The sequence below is a fragment of the Caretta caretta genome, chromosome 1 (genome assembly GCF_965140235.1).
Source record: "Caretta caretta isolate rCarCar2 chromosome 1, rCarCar1.hap1, whole genome shotgun sequence".
NCBI classification, from domain to species: domain Eukaryota; kingdom Metazoa; phylum Chordata; order Testudines; family Cheloniidae; genus Caretta; species Caretta caretta.
This window is the reverse complement of record NC_134206.1, coordinates 10,189,883-10,210,935: the sequence shown is the minus strand read 5'-3', so window position 1 is coordinate 10,210,935 and position 21,053 is coordinate 10,189,883. Positions and strand designations below refer to the sequence as shown.

Sequence of the window (21,053 nt, the reverse complement as noted above, 5' to 3'; positions counted from 1 at the left end):
CCTGGAAAGATAGCAAGATCCAGGCGGAGACAGCAGACAAGGCAGGACGCTCCTACATAAAGAAACCCCAGGGAGCAGGGTAGGCTGCTGTGGGAGGGAGCTTTGAGACGGGACTGGGAAGTGGACACAGAACTACTTCCATATCCCCAGGGAGTGGAAGGATAATTTGGTTTTCATTTGGACCTTTTAGTTACCCTGAACGTTGTGACTTGGCCAGAGGGCTGAGCCCCAGAAGACCCAGTGAGAGGCAGGCAGCCTGTAGGAGGCGCTAGGGCCAAGGACACCAGTGACATTACACACACAGACACAAGGGGGTGCTCCAAGGGTAAGTGTGCCCTGTCGCACACCCCCGTTTCACAGACAGGAAAGTGTGAGGTTGCACAGGGGCACAGGGGAAGTCCCTGGCAGACTTGGGACTCAATCCAGCTCTCCCCTGAGTTCTAGTCAAGTGCCTTAAAAACCAAAGCAGCCGCCTTCTTTCTCTATGACCCAGGGCGCAGTTTTCCAGCTGAATGAAATGCTTTGTACTCGCCAGTCTTCACAGTCAAGACCCCTTAAGAGAACAGAATTTTAGTCTTGAGGTTTCCTGCCATCGCCACGTGGGGCCTTTCGGAGATGTGGTTAGTTGGAGGCAATCCCCCCCTCCCGCCTATTCTGCTAGGCTGAGATTCTCTGTGTGACTTCTTCCAGTAGAGGTGCTGAACATGGCTGCTAATCCCGAATGAGCCCTGCGCACCGGGTGCTCTCCGTGCTGTCAGGAGGTCCCTGGCCCACTTTGGCGCAGCAGATAACTGATCTACATGCACCCCCAGCGATATGTAGGAGCCATGGCTGTGCTTTTCTGTTGCCGTATAAAGCCAGCATGTTTTCAGTGGGGCTCCTGTTCCTTGCTGGTCAGTGTAACCTATGGGCTTGGAGAAGGGGACTGGAAAAGCGCATTAGGATGCCCTGGCAGAACAGGGGAGAGGCTGCTTTCCCCCATGTGGGTTTTGAAGCCCCAGTTAAACACGGCAGTCAGCTGGAACCAAATGGCAAAACATTTACCTTTCCTTTCTTTTAAGTACTCCGGATCAACCAACACAACGCCATCTGAAAGAGAAGACAGGCAGAATTAGGAGGGAAACTCAGAGCACGAACTGGTCTCCCTTGCATTGGGTCCGGCGGGGAGAATCTCAGGTGTGTCCCGTAAACACAATTCCCTGGTGTCCCACAACATCCCGTCCTACAGATTATGAAAGTCCAGGTCTGCCTGTTCCCCACCAGCCTCACACACCATCTCCATCCATCTCAGTCATGCCCCCTCTCTCCTGCATGGGGCCCCGTCTCTGATCCAGCTCTCATTCCCCTTTGGTCCAGCTCTCTCCACTACACCAGAACCAGCTCTAGAGATCCAAAAGGACTTTACAAGCATTAGGCCTCAGAACCTGTGAGGACGGGCAGTATTATCCTCACTTTGCAGACTGGGAAACTGAAGCACAGGGAGTTTTAAGGCCCAGATCTTCAGTGGTATTTAGGTGCCTAAATCCCATTGATTTCTTTAGAAGTTAGGAGCCTAAATACTTTTGAGGATCTGGGCTTCAGTGACTTGCCAGAGGTCTCACAAGTCAGAGCTGCGATTAGAACCAAGGAGCCTTTGACACCCAGCCATGTACTCACTGGTGAGTGCATCGAGAGGCGTTTCTCTGCAGTAGCTCGTCTGGGAGACTATGGCTCACCTCTTTCTTGGCTGTGAATTCAAGCACGTTTCTTTGGGGCATGGGCTGTCTGCCACATACCAAACGGAGGATGACTGCCCTCCAGAGGCAGCTCCCATCGTGAGTGTCCCAGGGTTCTGCCAATTCTGCCTGACCCGCCATTATGCGAGGCTCCTTGATCCAACCGGCTGGACAGCCTGTGACAGAGGCACTGCGATTTACATGCCCAATTCACTTTATAGCAAATATTCAAGGAAAACTTCCCTCTACATGACCCTCATGAGCTCTAGGGTGTTTACCCTCTCCTTGCTCTCACTAACTTTACTGACGGTTAAACACACACCAGGCCAAAGCTACCACGGAAACCCAAGAGAGCTTGCACCAACCATCATCTTGGTCATCATCAAGGACTGAACTTGGGACCTCCCGAGCAAGAACCATGAGAGGCTAATGCTTGAGCCAAAGGACTGTAAGCCCTTAGGAGGGACCCGTAGCAGAGTTATACTCTCTGTGGACCCAGCCGCAAGGGGGACATGTAATCCACACTGAACAGTGGGGTGCATAAGGACTAAGCAGGAAAGCCCAGATCCTCAAAGGTATTTAGGTGCCCATCTCCCATTGATATTTCAGTGACAGCGAGGTGCCTAAATATCTTGAGGATGGGGACCAAAGTGAATAAAGGGGTGGCCTCCGGAGTAGAGAAAAGGTTCCTCTCTGCCAATGGGAATTAGGAAGCCGGGTGACAAAACACACTTCATAAACGTGACCCTCCCACTCGCGCAACACTGGGAGCAGCGAGCGCAGGTGGAATGCGCTGGGCCCAAAGAGAAATCACTCGTTGTGAGGATCAAGTCCCATTGCCGAACGAACCAACTAAGCCCGTTCACTGGACAGCTGCTCTCCTCCCAGCAGCAGAGATGAGCCAATCGCACTCCCAGCTCCGCAGAATGCAGGGTTAGCGGGGAACGGTTTGGCCATAGCAGAACGAGAGTCCATCCAGGCCTGGTATCCCTTCTGCAGGCCTGCTCTAAAGGGAGGAAACACTCCTGCTGGCCGTAGCGGGCTTTGAATCAGGCCCTGGGACAACAGTCCTCGATATGCACCTGCTAGACAACACCACACGGGTGCAGCGGGAAGGCTTTCTCCCTGACCCCAGCAGCTGATCCGTTGTGCCCTCCTCATTATAACACCGTCAAATCATCGTCCGTCAATCCCAAGGCCAGACGGACCAGTAGATCCTCTCATCTGACCTCCTGTGCAACACAGGCCAGAGAATTTCACCCAGTTACCTCTGGCTTGAGCCCAGTCACTTGGGCCGGACTAAAGCATCTCCCAGAAAGGCAGCCAGTGTGACTCTGAAGGCGTCAAGAGACGGAAAATCCACCCCTTCCCTTGGGAATTTGTTCCAGGGGTTAATCACTGTTAAACGGCCACACCTTCTCTGCTAGCCTAGGGAGCCCTAGAGAACCCTGGACCCAGGCAGATTGTTTGGCTCCTATGATTGTCTCATTAGTACTCTGTGGCAGCAGGTTCCACGGGTTAACATGCTGCACCCAAACGCTGCCTAGTCTCCTCTGTAAATCTGTTGCACCTTCCTTATTTCACTCCTAACAAAGCACTGCTGGGGATAAAGGCAGGGGCAGGACACTAAAGGAGGGCAGCATAGCAGGAGCATGGGAAGAAACGAGGTGTGAGATGTAGGCAGGACCGATCTGTGCCATGCCAGGACAGTGAGGACAAGCAGGCTGGATTGGGAGGAGGGCTTAGGGACCCAGCCCAGAGAGACCCCCCCAACCCAGTTCTGGGGCGGATTTACAGCATGAAGGCATCTGCTTGCTGGTTGTGGTTTAGGGAAGGTGGCATGTCCTCAGAACCACCCCAGCTGGAGGGTTTGGCCCAGTCTCTCTCTGCGCTCGTCACTCCTCCCTCGACACCTCTCCTGAGCCACGCATCTAGCCAAGCTCATCTCCTCTACGCCTCTTCCCGCGAGAGCTGGAATCGCAGAACCCACCAGGGTCACTTGTCACCATCCCTTGGTGTGCCTTATCTCCACAGAGGGGCCAAGCCTATGAGCCGAATTTGAGTCACGGCCCTGCACTGGGACTCAGGAGAATGGGGCTCCATTCCCAGTTCTACCACAAACTCCCTGGGCGAGACCCTGAGCAGGCCCCTCAATTCTTCAGCTATAAAACGGGGACCAGGATCCGTCTTTTCTCCCACCCTCTGTCCATTTTGTCTGCTTAGCTGGTGAGCTCCGTGGGGACAGGGACTGTCTCCCACTCAGTATCTCTATGGCGTTGTCACGGAGTGTGGGGGAGTCCAGGCCCTGCACCCCTCTTCCTGGGATTCACAGAGACTCTCAGCCAGCCAGTAAAACAGAAGGTTTATTGGACAACAGGAACACAGTCCAAAACAGAGCTTGTGGGTACACCCAGGACCCCTCAGTCAAGTCCTTCTGGGGGAGCAGGGAGCTTAAACCCCAGCCCTGGGGTTCCCTGTGTTCCTCCACCCAGCCCCAAACTGAACTAAACCCACCCAGCAGGTTCCCTGCTGCAGCCTCCGTCCACATTCCTGGCAGAGGTGTCACCTCCCCCTTCCCCTCCTGGCTCAGGTGACAGGCTCTCAGGTCTCCCATCCCCAGGGCACATTCCCAGGTCAACACTCCCCCCTCCCTGCTGCGTCACATCGTCACAGGGACCCAGCTCAAAGGGGCCCTGATCTCAGCTGGAGCTAGGGCTGGTCAAGACAATCCATTGTACCTTTCTGGCTGGGAAATTGGGCTTGCCACCAACCAGTCCCTTTCACAGGGAGCTCCTGCTTTCTTTCTAGAGGTTTGATTTTTCATCAAACCACCAACAACCGGAGTGTTTTCAGGTTTTAGAGGAAAAGTCAAATTTTGCTGCTAAACAGTTTGATGAAAACTATTCCTGCTCCCCACCTCCCCCCCATTTTCATCAGAAATCTCAGCCATAGGGCTTGCGGCTTCGAGCAACTTCACACAGGTGTACTAAGCACTTTACCCAGCAGGACTGCAAACTCCTTGGGGCAGGATCATAGCCTGGCATGTCTGTAAAGTCCTATGCGTGTTTATGGTGCTGATGGAGGACGTGAGGATGGACACAGCAGGGAAAGGCTGAGGCCCACCACCAGGAGATGCCGTGGAGTACCTCCGGGCTATCAATCTGGCGCTACCCACTCTAGGAAAGTATTGCAACGCACATGAATAAAAGCAAACAAACATGTCAGCCAGCGAAGGCCCTGTGCTCCAATCTGTGACTAATAAGGGGCAGCCATGTGCTGAAATTAATTAGTTTGTTGTGGGGAAGGGCAGGGGAAAGCTACATGAAAACAAAGCAGAAGAATCCATATCAGCAAAAGTTAAATTGGATTAAGTTAAGTTAGATTCAATGTGCGGATGAGTCAGGTTGCAAATTCCCAGGGAGGAGAAATTAGCAATTTGAAAAGGTTTTTTTTCCCTTAGCTAAAGTAATCAAAGGCAGGACTGTAATTAAATATGAAAAAAGCCACGATGTGCAAGAGGAGAGAAAATGGAGAAGCAATGTTCTCTGCTACTCTGTGTAATTAATCCGGGGAAGCTAAGTGCATAATAAAAATAATAATGAGAATTAGAAATTGACTCTGGTACACGTTCCCAGGCATTGGTGACAGGGCGGGAAGCATCTCAAGACAAACAGTGTAACTTGACTCTGAAAGATACTGTGTAAAGAGCTATGTATGTATCCTGAAAATACATGGTTAAAGTCTGTATCAAAGTATTAGTCACTAGCACGGGAGAAAAACCAGGTTTTCCTCCAGAAATGTCTCTCTCTTGGTCGGGATTTAAAATAGGCACAGTAAGCTTTGTATTTTTAATGGATGCCTGTTTGGATATAAAGTCAAATGTTAACAAAGAGATGTGAAGTCCACGGGAAAGGAGCACAAAGAAAAAGAAACAAGCCACGGGAGGTTTCCTGTGTCTGAGTGAAGACAATGAATTTGGGGGGTATTTCTAGAAGGCAAAGAGGACACCCCTTGATCCAGCACCTAGGAAGTAAAGGCTGTGATGTTATTGACATAAACTGTGACGTATAGATCATTGTTGCAAACACTGCTATATATTTGCAGCAAATATTTCACAAAGGTTGCCGTGTAAGGTGTCTATGGAAAGGTTATGATTTTCTGATTGTGATTATGCTATCTTTATGGGTGTATCATTTTTGTAGTTGACGTTATAAATATTGGCTATGTACTTGTATCAATGTGTTTTGATTCTAAGTAGCCTCAGTGAAGCATTTGGTCAGCTTCTTGAGAAGGGACTATTCTCAGTAAGTTCCCAATCAAGAAACACTTAGCTAACAGTGAACTCTGGGAGATGCCAACCCACATCTGAGCTTTCCTGGGAACATTCAAACTAACATGTAAACAGTGGCGTCGGCCTGTAAAGAACTGAGTCATGCATGGACATGTGACTTGCCCATGTGACTCCAAACTCCATCTTGCTGTGATCTTGCACAGGAGAACCAAGGGGTTTCCACCCACAAGAGAAAGCCTATAAAAGACTCCTCCATCTGGTCTTCAATCCTGCTTCTGACCTCTGCAGGAACCTTGCTGCAAACTGAAGCTCTGAACAAAGGACTGAAGGCCCCATGCCAGCTGTGGATAGACTCCAGAGACTTGATTTGAACCTGCAGTCTACTCCATCACTGCTACAAGCCTGAACCAAGAACTTTGCCATTACTGCTTGTAATTGATTCAATTTAACCAGTTCTAGCTCTCATCTATATTTCTTTCTTTTTACGAATAAACCTTTAGATTTTAGATTCTAAAGGATTGGCAACAGCGTGATTTGTGGGTAAGATCTGATTTGTATATTGACCTGGGTCTGGGGCTTGGTCCTTTGGGATCAGGAGAACTTTTTTCTTTTACTGGGGTATTGGTTTTCATAACCATTCGTCCCCATAATGAGTGGCCCTGGTGGTGATACTGGGAAACTGGAGTGTCTAAGGGAATTGCTTGTGTGACTTGTGGTTAGCCAGTGGGGTAAAACCAAAGTCCTCTCTGTCTGGCTGGTTTGGTTTGCCTTGGTGTGCATAGAAACCCCAGCCCTGCGCTGTAACTGCCCTGCTCTCAGCAATTTGTCCTGAATTGGTACTCTCAGAAGTGTCCTGCCAGAGGCAGCATCATTACAAAGGCACCGTGCATTTGCATTCATGAAAGCAGGGTCTCCATCAACCTTGGCTGAAAACACTGAAGAGGACTCTGGAGGAGCAAACGTCTTTGAATAGGAGGGTAACCTGGTTAGTTAAGTTTAGTCTCTAGAAAGCATGTTTTTGTTTGAGTTGTAACCATTGGCTTCCAACATCCTTATACACTAGCTCCTGAATCTCTGGTCTTTGACAATAAACGTATTCTTGTTTTCACTGTGCATCTAGCTCAGGGCTGTGGTGTGGAGCAAAGTGCCGGTTCCAGGTTGAATCTTACAAGCTGGTGCGTCCTGTTCCTTTGGGAACAGCCGGCCTGGTAGTTCTGTGAGTGTCCAGTGAGAAGGGGCTGGGCACTGCAGGGAACGCTCCGAGGCCGCGGGCGTTGGCGTGTGCCATTCACTGCCCGGTGCAGAGAGGGCGAGGCCTGCGGGGGCCTGGCTGCCAGAGGCTGGTGGTTTCAGGGAGCTGACTCATGGCCTTCACGCTAAGGGCAGGTGATGATATTCAGCCACAATCTTTCCTTTCTGAAGCTCAGATGCAGCAACTTAAGCATGTGCCTGAGTTTAAGCATGTGCTTTAAGTCCCATTTATTTCAAGCAGGTGTCTAAGTGCTTTGCTGAACCTGGGCCTTAATTTCACCCGGCTCCTCTCAGTTCTACCTCCAGGTACCACTCTCAGTCATTCTCCTCTCTTCCTGCTGTTCACAGGCTTCAAGTATTTGGAGACTTCTGCTTCCCCACCTTAGCGGTCACTTTGCCAAGCTGCACATTGTCATCTCTTTTAATCTGTCCTCCCATGGCCGGGTAGCCACCTCCTGAGCACCCCCTTGTGGCCTACGGTGGCGCTGCAGCAGCCTGCCTCAGTTTCCCCATCACTAGAGTGCTCCATCTCTCAGGGATTCATGTGGCTCATCCCACCAGCTGGGCAGCTCCAAGTCCAGTCCCCTTTTGGGGTAACCGAAGTCCAACAAACAATAAGGTCTTTTGCCCACTTGGGCTCCTCTTCTGCTTGTCTTCTGGGCTCCCTTAAGTTTTTCAGGATCCCTTAAGTCTTTCCACTCAGGTGTTTTACAGGCTGTTATCTGACCCTATTAGTCCTGCCCTCTTAAGCTGGGAGACCACTAATTATGGGACAGGTAGGGCTGGCCCCATCTCCCCTTCAAGGGGCCAGTCACCCTATGGCACCTCCTTATAAATGGAGCCCTCCTTTCTCCTGATCCTTTCTGTTGCTCTTCTCGGCATGCCCACCCATTTGGCAATATATTTCTGCCAACGTGGTACCTGGGTCCAAGCACGATATTCCAGGCCCTGTTGCACCTCAGCCACATAGCAAGAGACCACTGCTCCCGGCTCTCTGACTACTCAGCCCTCAGTCAGGCCAATTCCAAACTGTTGCCTATTATTTCCTTGATGGCATTACTCCCTTGGTGATCACTGTAGTTCGGTCTCCCTGGACCGCCCCATCCTGTACCACTATGGGCTGGATTTTGTGATGCTAAATTCTTATGACAGGGGAATTACGAAATTCCACAGTCCACCCATGGAACTCTTTGCCAGAGGATGTGGTGAAGGCCAAGACACTAACGGGTCAAAAAAAACCTAGATAAGTTCATGGAGGATAGGTCCATCAATGGCTATTAGCCAGGAGGGGCAGGGATGGTGTCTCTAGCCTCTGTTTGCCAGAAGCTGGGAATGGGTGACAGGGGATGGATCACTTGATGATTCCCTGTTCTGTTCATTCCCTCTGGGGCACCTGGCATTGGCCACTGCCAGAAGACAGGACACTGGGCTAGATGGACCTTTGGTCTGAGCCAGTCTGGTTGTTCTTCTGTTTTTAATTGCCCTCAGACAGTAACAGTTTTTGGTTATTGCTGAGCTGTGCCGGATTTGCAACCCCGAGCTAGCCACTCCTCCCTTACTGGCACTTCTACAGAGACAGTCTCTCCATGGCTGCCTCCCATTCTCAGACAGCCTGACCCGATGCCCAGCAAAGGGAGTAGAAAGGCTCCCAGGGACTTCAGTGGGGTTGGGATCAGGCCCAGACAGAGACAAGTGAGAGACAGCCACAGCATGGGGAACATTTGCATCCGATGAAGTGAGCTGTAGCTCACGAAAGCTCATGCTCAAATAAATTGGTTAGTCTCTAAGGTGCCACAAGTCCTCCTTTTCTTTTTGCGAATACAGACTAACATGGCTGCTACTCTGAAAAGAGACTATGTGGTTTAGGTCCCATTTTCAAAAGACGTAGGTGCCTAAGTCACTTCTGACAATGTTACCCAGGGACAGGAGTAGGAAGGCTGGTCTTGTAGCACCGGCTCAGGGGATGTGGGTTCAATTCCGGGCTGTGACAAACTCCCCGTGTGACCTGGGGCAAATCCCTGGATCTCTCTGCACTCAGTCTCCAAGCTGGGAAATGGAGAGGATAACAGGGCTGGTGTCTGGTTAAATTTTAAGCTCTTTGGGGCATGGGCTGTCTTATTACGTGTGTGTCTAGTGCTTAGCACAATATGTCTCCAATCTCCAACCTGGGGATTACAGTGGATGAGAAGCTGGATATGAGTCAGCAGTGCGCCCTTGTTGCCAAGAAGGCCAACGGCATATTGAGCCCTATTAGTAGGAGCATTGCCAGCAGATCGAGGCAAGTGATTATTCCCCTCTATTCGGCACTGGTGAGGCACACCTGGAGTATCGCATCGAGTTTTGGTCCCCCCATTACAAAAGGGATGTGAACAAATTGGAGAGAGTCCAGCGGAGGGCAACGAAAATGATTAGGGAGCTGGGGCACATGACTTATGAGGAGAGGCTGAGGGAACTGGGGTTAGTCTGCAGAAGAGAAGAGTGAGGGGGGATTTGATAGCAGCCTTCAGCTACCTGAAGGGGGGTTCCAAAGAGGATGGAGCTCAGCTGTTCTCAGTGGTGGCAGATGACAGAACAAGGAGCAATGGTCTCAAGTTGCAGTGGGGGAGGTCTAGGTTGGATATTAGGAAACACTATTTCACTAGGAGGGTGGGGAAGCACTGGAATGGGTTACCTAGGGAGGTGATGGAATCTCCATCCTGAGAGGTTTTTAAGGTCAGGCTTGACAAAGCCCTGGCTGAGATGATTTAGTTGGGGGATTGGTCCTGCTTTGAGCAGGGGGTTGGACTAGATGACCTCCTGTGGTCTCTTCCAACTCTAATCTTCTATGATTCTATGATTCAGCCGGGGCTTCTGGGTGGAACTTCAATACAAATAATAAATAATGTGGAGTAAAATCCTGGGAAATGATCTTCCAGTGTCACCCGGGAACTCTGCTGGGAACGGAGCTGGACTAGTTCCCCCTCCACAAATCAGAATCCCATTGTGTCAAACCCTTCCAGGAGCCCACTTCAGCCCAGGGGGCTGTGTGCTGTGTTGTAATCCCGACAGTGCTTTACAGGCACGTGAGCTGCACACGTGACAAGCCCCCAGGGGGATCCTGATATGAAAGAGTCACTGCACCCAAAACGCGGCAAGTTCGTTGTTGTTTTCCAAAGGGCGATACTAGGCTGCAGCGGCTGGACAGCCGGAACTCCTCTTATTCCATCAGAAACCGCTTTCGGAATGTCACGTCTGAAACAAAAAATAACCACCACCACCACCCCCCCTCCCCCAGAGCTCGTGCAGCTGTTATCCTGGGACGTGCACGGCCTAGACACACAGAAACCAGCTCATTTGCAACTGGAGGGGAGTTAAAGGGGAAGCGTTCTCCAAATCTGGGTGTCTCTGCTTGCCGAGTTTGGGTCAGAAGCACAGTCTGGCACCGACCGATGGCCCGATCCTGCAGACACCACAGTCATGGGGAGTTTTGCCACCGCCTTTGATAAGTGAGAGCACGACTGGTCACTGAGGGCTTGTGTGCAGCGGGCGTCTCCCTGCCTGAGTGGCCACAACAACACAGCCCCAGCAATGGAAAGCCAGGCTGCTGATGCACTGAAGTGGTGTCAAGGCGGCCGTCTAGGCCATGAGCTGCAAGTCCCTCTTTATGCTGGCACTGCATGTCCACACTAGGGGTCTGCATCATTATGGCTAGAACTAGTCCATAAACCTCTGCCCTGTCTCCTTCCAAACCCCTCTGAAGAGCCTCTTGTGAAGCCTCTAGCCAGCTGGGATTGTTCATCTACTGTATTGTTTTATCTGGATCTTATTGTTTATTGCAATCCAAGTGTTTAATAATAGTACTTAATCAACTTGCATCGGGCCTTTGCATAATAATGTGAGCTCTCTGAGGCATGAACTGTCTTCCACCATCCTGCCCAGTGGGGCCATTATCCTGAGCCCCTGGGTGCTACCGTAACAATAATGCTCGATCTCAGGAGTGTAGAATCCAATCAGTTAGCAGTTAGAGGAGAGAACATTCTCTCCTCACGCTTAAAATTGGCATTGGAACAAATCCCATTAGCAACAGAGGGAACATGGTCCTGTGGAAAACCTCTAAATCTGATGCCTAATTGGAACATACAGCAAACCTGTTATGAAAGAACAAAGTTCTGGACGTGCTGTACTTGGAGTTAATACAAAGCAAAAGTACCTTCTACCAGCACACAGGGTTTTCTAGTCACATCATGTCTGCCCTGTGAATTCAATCAAGTCCCTGTTACATTGCACTAAACCAAACTGAAGGCTGACTTACCAACAGGATCCACAACATCTATGTGGTCGACAAAGTCCCTCTTCCCAAGGTAGACGGTGAGCTGGCAGGAGAAGAGACAAACACAAAGGGAATGAGAGGCAGGACAAAGCATTGCTATCATTTCACCTTTCCTCAACACCGCTTGTGTCCAAGAGAGGCCAGAATACAAAGGCAGTGGCTCCCAGCCCGACTACATGGGGTGCAAGACCTCTTATTTTCAGTGTGGTTTCAGTTCACTTCCAGTTAAAACCTCTAGGACTGTTCGCTTTTTACTGGTGAATTTAGACTACTCTTAAAGTGTTAAAAATGCTCACCTTTGGATTAGGGGAAGCAGTGCTATAATTCCACCAAAGCAGAATATCTAAAGTCTCCAGGATGGTGGCACTCCAAGACTGTAACCACCAGGTTGGTGACATGGGCCGTGGTCTCTGGGTTTTAGGGTGGTGGGATGGGGCCTTCTCTGGGGGATGAGACACGTTCTCTGGGATGGCACAAGAGGATATGATCTCTTCCCATGGTTTCTGGGGCAGTGGGGAAGGAACATGGTCTGTGGGGCGGTGGGTTGGGATGTGATTTCTGGGATAGCTGTCTCCAGGTCATGGGACAGGACATGTTCTGTGCGGTGGTGAGATGTGATCTCTGGAGTGGCTGTCAGCGGGCAGAGGGGTGGGACATAATATCCAGTTTTAGGAGCAGCATTAACAATTCTTTAATGGATTTTAGCCTCTTTGGCCACTAGTGATCATTCACCGCCCCGTTTGTCACAGACGCTTTAGAATCACCAGCAAGGAGCACTGCTAATGAAGCCACTGTGCTCCTCTAGCTCTGGAGGTGGACACAGCAAGACCCACATGATGGCTTGGGTCACAGAACCCCCCTTGAGAGCTGCCATCCGATGTGCTGAGGCTACTTCTGAGCCTGTTTTCCCTACCAGCTTGGGACTTCAGTGCCCTGCCTGGTTGTGCCAGACACACGAGCCTGCTACAAACCCAGACCCAGGTCTGAACCACGTCCCCTAACAGCTGCAGGCTTAACTGAAAACAGCTTAAGAAGTGCTCCTGTCTCCAGCACTCAGATACACAACTCCCAATGGGGTCCAAACCCCAAATAAATCTGTTTTACCCTGTGTAAAGCTTATACAGGGTAAACTCATAAATTGTTTGCCCTCTATAACACTGATAGAGAGGTATGCACAGCTGTTTGCCCCCCCAGGTATTCATACATACTCTGGGTTAATTAATAAGTAAAAACTGGTTTTATTAAATACAAAAAGTAGGATTTAAGTGGTTCCAAGTAATAACAGACAGAACAAAGTGAATTACCAAGCAAAATAAAATAAAACATGCAAGTCTAAGCCTAATACAGTAAGAAAACTAAATACAGGTAAATCTCACCCTCAGAGATGTTTCAATAAGCTTTTTTCACAGTCTGGACTCCTTCCTACTCTGGGCCCAATCCTTTCCCCTGGTACAGCCCTTGTTCCAGCTCAGGTGGTAGCTAGGGGCTTTCTCATGATTGTAACCTCCTTTGTTCTGTTCCACCCCCTTGTATAACTTTTGCACAAGGTGGGAATCCTTTGTCCCTCTCTGGGTTCCCATCCCTCCCTCTAAATGGAAAAGCACCAGGTTAAAGATGGATTCCAGTTCAGGTGACATGATCACTGTCACTGTAAGACTTTACTACCCACTTGCCAGCCCACAGGTGTATAGGAAGACTTACAAGTAAACAGAGCCATCAACAGTCAATTGTCCTAGTTAATGGGAGCCATCAAAATTCCAAACCACCATTAATGGCCCACACTTTGCATAATTACAATAGGACCTCAGAGTTATATTTCTTATTTCTAGTTTCAGATACAAGAATGATACGTACATACAAATAGGATGACCACACTCAGTAGATTATAAGCTTTGTAATGATACCTTACAAGAGACCTTTTGCAAGAAGCATATTCCAGTTACATTATATTCACACTCATTCGCATATTTTCATAAAATCATAAAGAGTGCAACGTCACCACATAATTTACTTTATATCTCTACACCCCTCTGCAGCTAGTCCAGGACCCCACAAGGGGGGAGGCAATTCTTGATTTAGTCCTGAATGGAGCAAAGAATCTGATCCAAGAGGTGAATTTAGCTGAGCCACTTGGTAATAGCAACCATAATGTAATTAAATGTAACATTCTTTTAGGGGGGAAATGCCTAACAAACTCACGATAGTAGCATTTAACGTCAAAAATAGGAACCCTGCACAATGAAAAGGAAGCTAATTAAATGGAAATTAGAATTAAAAGGAACAGTCATAAGGGTGAAACACCTGCAAACCGCATGAAGACAATTTAAAAACACCACAATAGAGGCGCAAATTAAAGGTATATTCCAAATTAAAAAGAAAACAATCAAACAAACGAAAACCAGCAGAGGACCAAAAATGCCACCATGGCTAACCAGTACAGTAAAAGAGGCAGTTAAAGACAAAAATGCAGCCTTTAAATGTGTGAAGTCAAATCCTACTGAGGAAAATAGAAAGGAGAATAAACTTTAGCAAGTAAAAGTCTAATATGGCAGGCCAAGAAAGAACCTGAGGAGCAACTAGCAAAGGACACAAAAACTGACAGCAAAAAATGTTTTTTAAGTACATCAGAAGCAGGAAGGTGGCCAAACAGACAGTGGGGCCACTGGACGATCGAGATGATAAAGGAGCACTCAAGGAAGATAAGGCCATTGTGGAGAAGCTAAATGAATTCTTTCCATTGGTCTTCACTGCAGAGGATGTGAGGGGGATTCCCATAGCTGAGCCATTCCTTTTAGGTGACAAATCTGAGGAACTGTCCCAGATTGAGGTGTCACTAGAGGTGGTTTGGGAACAAATTGATAAATTAAACAGTAATAAATCACAAGGACCAGATGGTATTCACCCAAGAGTCCTGAAAGAACTCAGATATGAAATTGTGGAACTACTAACTGTGGTATGTAATTGATCACTTAAATCTGCCTCTGTACCAGATGCCTGGAGGATAGCTAATGTGACACTGATTTTAAAAAAAGGCTCCAGAGGAGATCCCGGCAATTACAGGCTGGTAAGTCTAACTTCAGTTATGGGCAAATTGGTTGAAACTATCGTAAAGAACAAAATTATAAGACATAGATAAACGTGATTTGGTGGGGGAGAGTCAACAGGACTTTTGTAAAGGGAAATCATGCCTCACCAATCTATTAGAATTCTTTGAGGGGGGTCAACAAACATGTGGGCAAGGGTGATCTGGTGGATACAGTGGACTTGGACTTTCAGAAAGCATTTGACAAGATCCCTCACCAAAGGCTCTTAGGCAAAGTAAGCTGTCATGGGATAAGAGGGAAGGTCTTCTTATGGATCAGTAGCTGGTTAAAAAACAGGAAACAAAGGGTAGGAATAAATGGTTAGTTTTCAGAATGGAGAGAGGTAAATAGTGGTGTCCCCCAGAGGTCTGTACTGGGACCAATCCTATTCAACATATTCAGAAATTATCTGGGAAAAGGGGCAAAGAGTGAAATGGCAAAATTTGCAGATGATACAAAATTACTCAAGATAGTTAAGTCCAAAGCTGCCTGGGAAGAGTTACAAAGGGATCTCACAAAACTGGGTCACTGGGCATCAAAATAGCAGATGAAATTCAGCGATGGTAAATGCAAGGTAATGCACATTGGAAAACATAATCCCAACTCTACATACAAAATGATGGGGTCTAAATTAGCTGTTACCACCCCAGAAAGAGATCTTGGAGTCATTGTGGATAGTTCTCTGAAAACATACACTCAATGTACAGCTGCGATCTTCTTTGGAGACCTCAAAGTGGCAATTCTTCAACAAAAAAACTTCAAAAACAGACTCCAGCATGAAGCTGCAGAACTGGAATTAATTTGCAAACTAGATACCATCAGATTAGGCCTGAATAAAGACTGGGAGTGGTTGAGTCATTACAAAAACTCAACTTAATTTCCCCAATACTAATTTCTCCCTACTGTTACTCACACCTTCTTGTCAACTGTCTGTAGTGGGCCACTCTCTTACCACTTCAAAAGTTATTTTTCCTCCCTTGGTATCCTGCTGTTAATTGATTTATCTCGTTAGACTGTTCTAACACTTGGTAAAGCAACCCACATCCTTTCATGTATTTATACCTGCTCCTGTATCTTTTACTTCATACATCTGATGAAGTGGGTTCTAGCCCACAAAAGTTTATGCTCAAATAAATGTGTTAGTCTCTAAGGTGCCACAAGGACTCCTCGGTTTTTTTTTCTGATACAGACTAACACCGCTACCACTGAAACCTAAGGGGGGATATTATAGAGGTCTATAAAATTTTGACTGGTGTGGAGAAAGTGAATATGGAAGTGTTATTTGCTCCTTTGCATAACACAAGAACCAGGAGACACCCAATGAAATTTAGATCCAGCAGGTTTAACGTAAACAAAAGGAAGTATTTCTTCATACAACATACAGTCAACCTATGGAACTCATCGCTATGGGATGTTGTCAAGACCAAAAGCATAACTGGGTTCAAAAAAGAATTAGATAAGTTCATGGAGGATAGGTCCATCAATGGCTATTAGCCAAGATGGTCAGGGATGCAATCTCATGCTCTGGGTGCCCATAAACCTCCAAATGCCAGAAGGTGGGATAGGACAACAGGGGATGGGTGACTTGAAATTGCCCTGTTCTGTTCATTCCCTCTGAAGCATCTGACACCGGCCACCGTCAAAAAGCAGGATATTGGGCTAGATGGACCATTGGTCTGATCCAGTATGGACATTCTCATGGTCTAATCCAGATCTAAATAGTCGACTCCAGGTCCCCCATTTGGCTGGATTGGCCAAGAATGAGCCATTAAAACCTCTGGGTTTGACAAATTTTCACCACTAGGGTCCTTAAGTAGGACAAGAATTAACATTAAAAAGAAAATCCTCAGTGTTTTGTGAAGAGGTAAAGGACCCTACTCTGGGGAAGGTCTCTCCCAATGCTCCTCCTGGTTATTTATTGAATGATTTTCTTTTAATATACAGGATAGCCCCATTAAACACAACAGCTGGTTTATGAGTTCATGCCTGGGTCTCGTTTCCATTATGGTGCTTGCTTTCGGCTGCTGTGTATATCCTTTCCATGGGACAGTCCCTAAGTGCAGTTGGATCGTCCAGCTCTCGCCTGGTAGGATAGCTAGAAAACTTCTTGTTCAATTACCCTCTGCTCAGTCCAGTTCCCACCAGCAGATGATGGCTGCTCCCTGGATCAGAGAGCTGTATCTGTTTCCGTCATGTTGGGTCTCCTGATCATTTCCTAAAGGGGAGACCCGGATGCAATACAAACCTGAAACTCAAGCTTCATTGGTGGAAAGGTTTTCTGACACTATGGCAACCCGCAAATCAGCGTTTGTTAGGAATCCCCCCTCCTTTGCCCACCAGCCCACACGCCTGCTCTGCGCAGGCTGAAGCTGCCTCATCTCCCAGCTAGGGGCCTTGTTCTTCAGCTCAAGCTGTAGAGGCAGATTTGTGTGGCTCTGAAGTTCCCAGGGCCAATCTCTGGTGATGACCAAGATGGCAGTCAGTACATTACCAAGCCTTTGCTGAATACACCATAAGTATCAAGCAAATCAATAGAACACTCTGGGCCTACACCAAGTTAGGATTTGGGTGCAAGTGATGAAATTCATGGTTTCAAGCAGGAAACACCTGAAAGGCTCTGCGTCCATCATGCTTTCACCCCAGAACTAGGAAAAACTTGGCCATTTGGGCTGAATTTTGCCTTGATTTGGGGTTTATCTGGAGTTTAGCTAGGGGGGTTCTCTCCTCTCACAAGCTCGCATTCCCAAGGGCAATGATCATCAGCCAACATATGGATTTCTAGACAGTAACAAGGTAAAAGCAGCTCACTGGGATTGCTGCCAGAATCCAGTCAGGTGCATCCAGGAACCCAGTTCGAGTTAATCTGCTTATTTTAAATGCGTTAACAAGCTTGAGAAAATCCTCTGTTTGGCACAGCCGATGTGGTTAACTGGGGCATCAGGCTGGATTCCTCATGTCTCTATTTGCCTGTGTTACATATTTCCAGTTCTCCCTGTGGCCGAAGGAACGTCCCGCGGGAAGTCAGTCCGTTACCCCAGTTAGTTTTATTTGAGGTGCCTGCATGGGTGGGGTCTCTCTGGCTCCACCTCCAAAAGAAACCCGTAAACAGGGAGAGCAGAAGGGTGAAGATTTGAATCAGTGTAATATGGCTGTCGGAGGGACTCTGAGACGAGCTCTTAGATGTACATGCAACCAACGGATGGTATCAGGCAGCTTACAATGTGGTTTAGATGTTCTGAAAGCACAACTTGTTATATATCACCTCCATCTGACATGGCTTTAAATAAGATTTGCAAAGCCCTAATCAATCCAGTGGCTTATACTTGATTTGTCGGCGTCCGATTTTATCACGATTTGGCCCCTAAGTCCTGCCTGGAGGACAATCATCTGCTTAAATGAGAAGTTCTGAAAGCTGAATTCCCCACACAGCACTGAAGAAAGAAATACGAGTCACCAATGTTTGTGTCACAGGCTACAGGAGCTTTCACCCATTGTCCATCTACACGGGAAGGAGGTAGAACCAACCACAGCAAACAACGAGTAAGCCAGGCACCTAGCAGCGCCTTGATCACTTCGGCTGTGTGCTGTATCTCTTGCCCCCCACCCCTCATCTTTTGCAGGGACCCCAGCGGGAGGAAGCAGCCAACTTACGGTTAAAGAGCTGCAGCTCTGAGTGATGGGTGACAAGTGTTTCTCTAGGAAGGGCTGGGATCCTGTCAGTGCTCGTCCTGACCTCTGGGTCCCACAGGGATGGCCTGATACTTACAGTGCAGAGGGATCAATATGGAAATCTCCTTTGTGCTTTGGTGTGAATGTGTGTTTGGACCTGTGCTTCCACTTCTAGCAGCAGTGGAAAATGATATGAAATCACCCTGGCCCAATCTATCGTAGGGTTTCATAGCGATGCCCGACACCCTAGTATCTGGGCGTCATCCACTCCCTCCCCCCCCCACCACATCTTTTCCCCTCCAGCCCACCCTCCTCCCTTCCCGGTTGGGTGACTTAGGCAGCCCCTGGGAAAATGTATGGAAAAAGTGACTCTGTTGTTAAGGAAAAGTTAGCATATGTGACTCCATTTTGGTTTGGGGCCCACCATTGTCTAAAAGCAAGCACGTCATGCACCTGGAGGAGTGTTCCTTAGATACTGCATTCCTGTGGAACTTCCCCCCCGCCCCTTGTCTCCAGCCTGTCTCGACTCCCGGTTTCTGTTCTTTGTCTGTTCCTAACTCCCTGCCTCCTGGCCTTTTGATGTGGGCCTCCCATCCTGATAAGAAAGGCTACTGGTGCATTGCTTTGGGCCCATGCTGTGTAGCTGAAGTAATGGTCTAGCACGGGGAATGTACCTAGCAGGGACAGGTGGTAGATAAGGAAAGGGTTTGTCCATTGGCTAAGGTTTCCGATGCACAAGGGCAACATGCTTTGCTAAAAGGTATATAATCTCTGTATAACCTGCATTCGGGGTCCCCTTCTGACTAGTAGGGGGGCACCACGCTCGAGCATAATAAACTTAATATCTTTGGGAACTCTGCAGTTGTGGACTTTGTTCGTGTGCCTCAGCCTAGACTCGAACTGCGTGTGACCTATCAGGTATAATTCGCAGCACTGTGTAGGCAAGTGTGGGCATGCATTGTTATGTGTGTAAGAGACTGTGTGTCTTTGTGTAGGGAGGTGCGTGTGCTGCCGCATGTGTGTATACCTGGGTGAATACAGTTTGCAGCCTAACTCTTTGACTTTTATTCCTTTTGCTGGCCTGCGCACAAAAAGATTGAAGACCTAAAATATGTGTGTGTTCATTTCATAGCAAGTTTCTAAAAGAGGAGGGCACTCTAAAAGCAATGTATTATTTATTTCTTAAAAAGTGAATGTTTTTGACCAGTAATTGCAGAAGAGCCGATGGACCAGACATTTCTCCCCACCTTTGTCTAGCTACATTATAAACTCTTTGTTGCAGACTCTCTCTTTTTATGTGTCTGCTCAGCACCTACCACCCTGGAGCCCTGATCTTAGCTGGGGTCTCTAGGCACTGAACAACAATTGTAATATTAAATAATATGTAATATAAAATAATATTAAATGTGTTAATGCATGCCAGACGTGTACACATGAATACACGTGTGTATCTGCCTGCAGGTGTGGAAGTCACTTTCTACAGATTTATTTATAGAGGTATCTGGACAGGGGCATTTCTGTGGTTGTGCTGTATGGATTTGTATTTAGGCTTCAGGAATGGGCCTTTAATGGACCCATTGCAGCTGTGATAATGTGTGGTCCTAATGGAGGGAGGGGGATGGAGTGAGCGGGGGTGGGGCCTCATGAAGGGGCGGGGCCTCGGGGCAAGGGTGTTCGGTTTTCTGGAATTAGAAAGTTGGCAACCCTACCCCCGGCTAGCTTGACGAGGCCCCTGCTTCTCCTTACGTAGGTTTTCCTTCCCTGCGCGGTGCCCAGACTCCAGGCAGCCGATCGGCAGCAAGCGCCCAGCTGCCGATCTCCCCGCTGATGAAGCTGGCTGTGGCTCAGGACCAGCTGGCCACCCGGCTGCTTGCTTTCTGCTGTGCTGTAAACATTTCCCCGGTGCCAGCTCCCCAGATGTGCCCCTGCCAAAGCGCTCCGAGATTGCTTGTGTGGCAGGATCCCCCGGGGGAGCTGCTCTCTAACCAGACGGCATGGCGAGGGGCCAGCCAAGCCGTTAGCCGCTGTGCATCACAAGAGATGGACTAAGACACCCAGACCTGGGCTTGAACCATGAAGCCGCACTTGTCCCTAGGAGAGGGGATGGGAAGGAGCAAGGCCTTGGTGCTGCCCCCTGCAGGAAGGGGAGCTGTCAGCACGGCTCAGGCTCAGCTCTGGGTATGGGACTCAGGGGCCGCAAGGGGACTTGGTCTCAGGCGCCAGGCTCATGTCGCTGTGCCGCTCTTCTAGCTCCCGTCTTTTGACCGAAGAGGCCCTGTGGGACTCCACCAATGAAAACACAGCAAGGACTGGCAGCTTGTCGGGGCCGGGGCTTGTCGCGGGTACTTGGCTGCGACTTGCTGTGCTCACTCGTTAAGCACCTCCACGAACGGCCGTGAGGATAGTCGCGACTAATACGGAGGCATCCAAGCCTGAGTGGGAAAGGGACCTGCCATCTTTGGTTGGAAGGGTGTAGCACTCAGAGAACTTTGCCCAGGGGGGTGAGCAGCATTACTACCCTCATGGTCCCAATGGGGAAACTGAGGCACGGAGCGGTGACGTGACTTGCCCCGGGGCCCAAAGGGAAACAGTGATAGAGCCAGGACTATAACCGAGACTCCAGACCTGCAGCTGCTCCCTTAACCAGTCTCCTTCCCTGGTGCGACTAGGTGGGGCTGGGAAGAGGTCACGGAGCTTTTGCCCTTCCCTGGCCGGAAGAGGCCATAGACACAGAG

The 21,053-nt window shown here is 48.8% G+C and overlaps 1 protein-coding gene across 3 annotated transcripts in view; it reads right to left on the bottom strand.

The window, feature by feature from the left end:
* ARRB1 (arrestin beta 1) overlaps positions 1–21,053 on the bottom strand; it is a 175,550-nt gene that overhangs the window by 42,417 nt on the left and 112,080 nt on the right. For all 3 annotated transcript variants that reach the window (XM_048838732.2, XM_048838723.2, XM_048838742.2), the window contains 2 exons: positions 11,549–11,609; positions 1,045–1,089 (listed from right to left, as the gene is read on the bottom strand). In XM_048838732.2, coding sequence (XP_048694689.1) covers positions 1,045–1,089; positions 11,549–11,609 — 106 coding nt within the window. The remainder of the gene's footprint in view (positions 1–1,044; positions 1,090–11,548; positions 11,610–21,053) is intronic.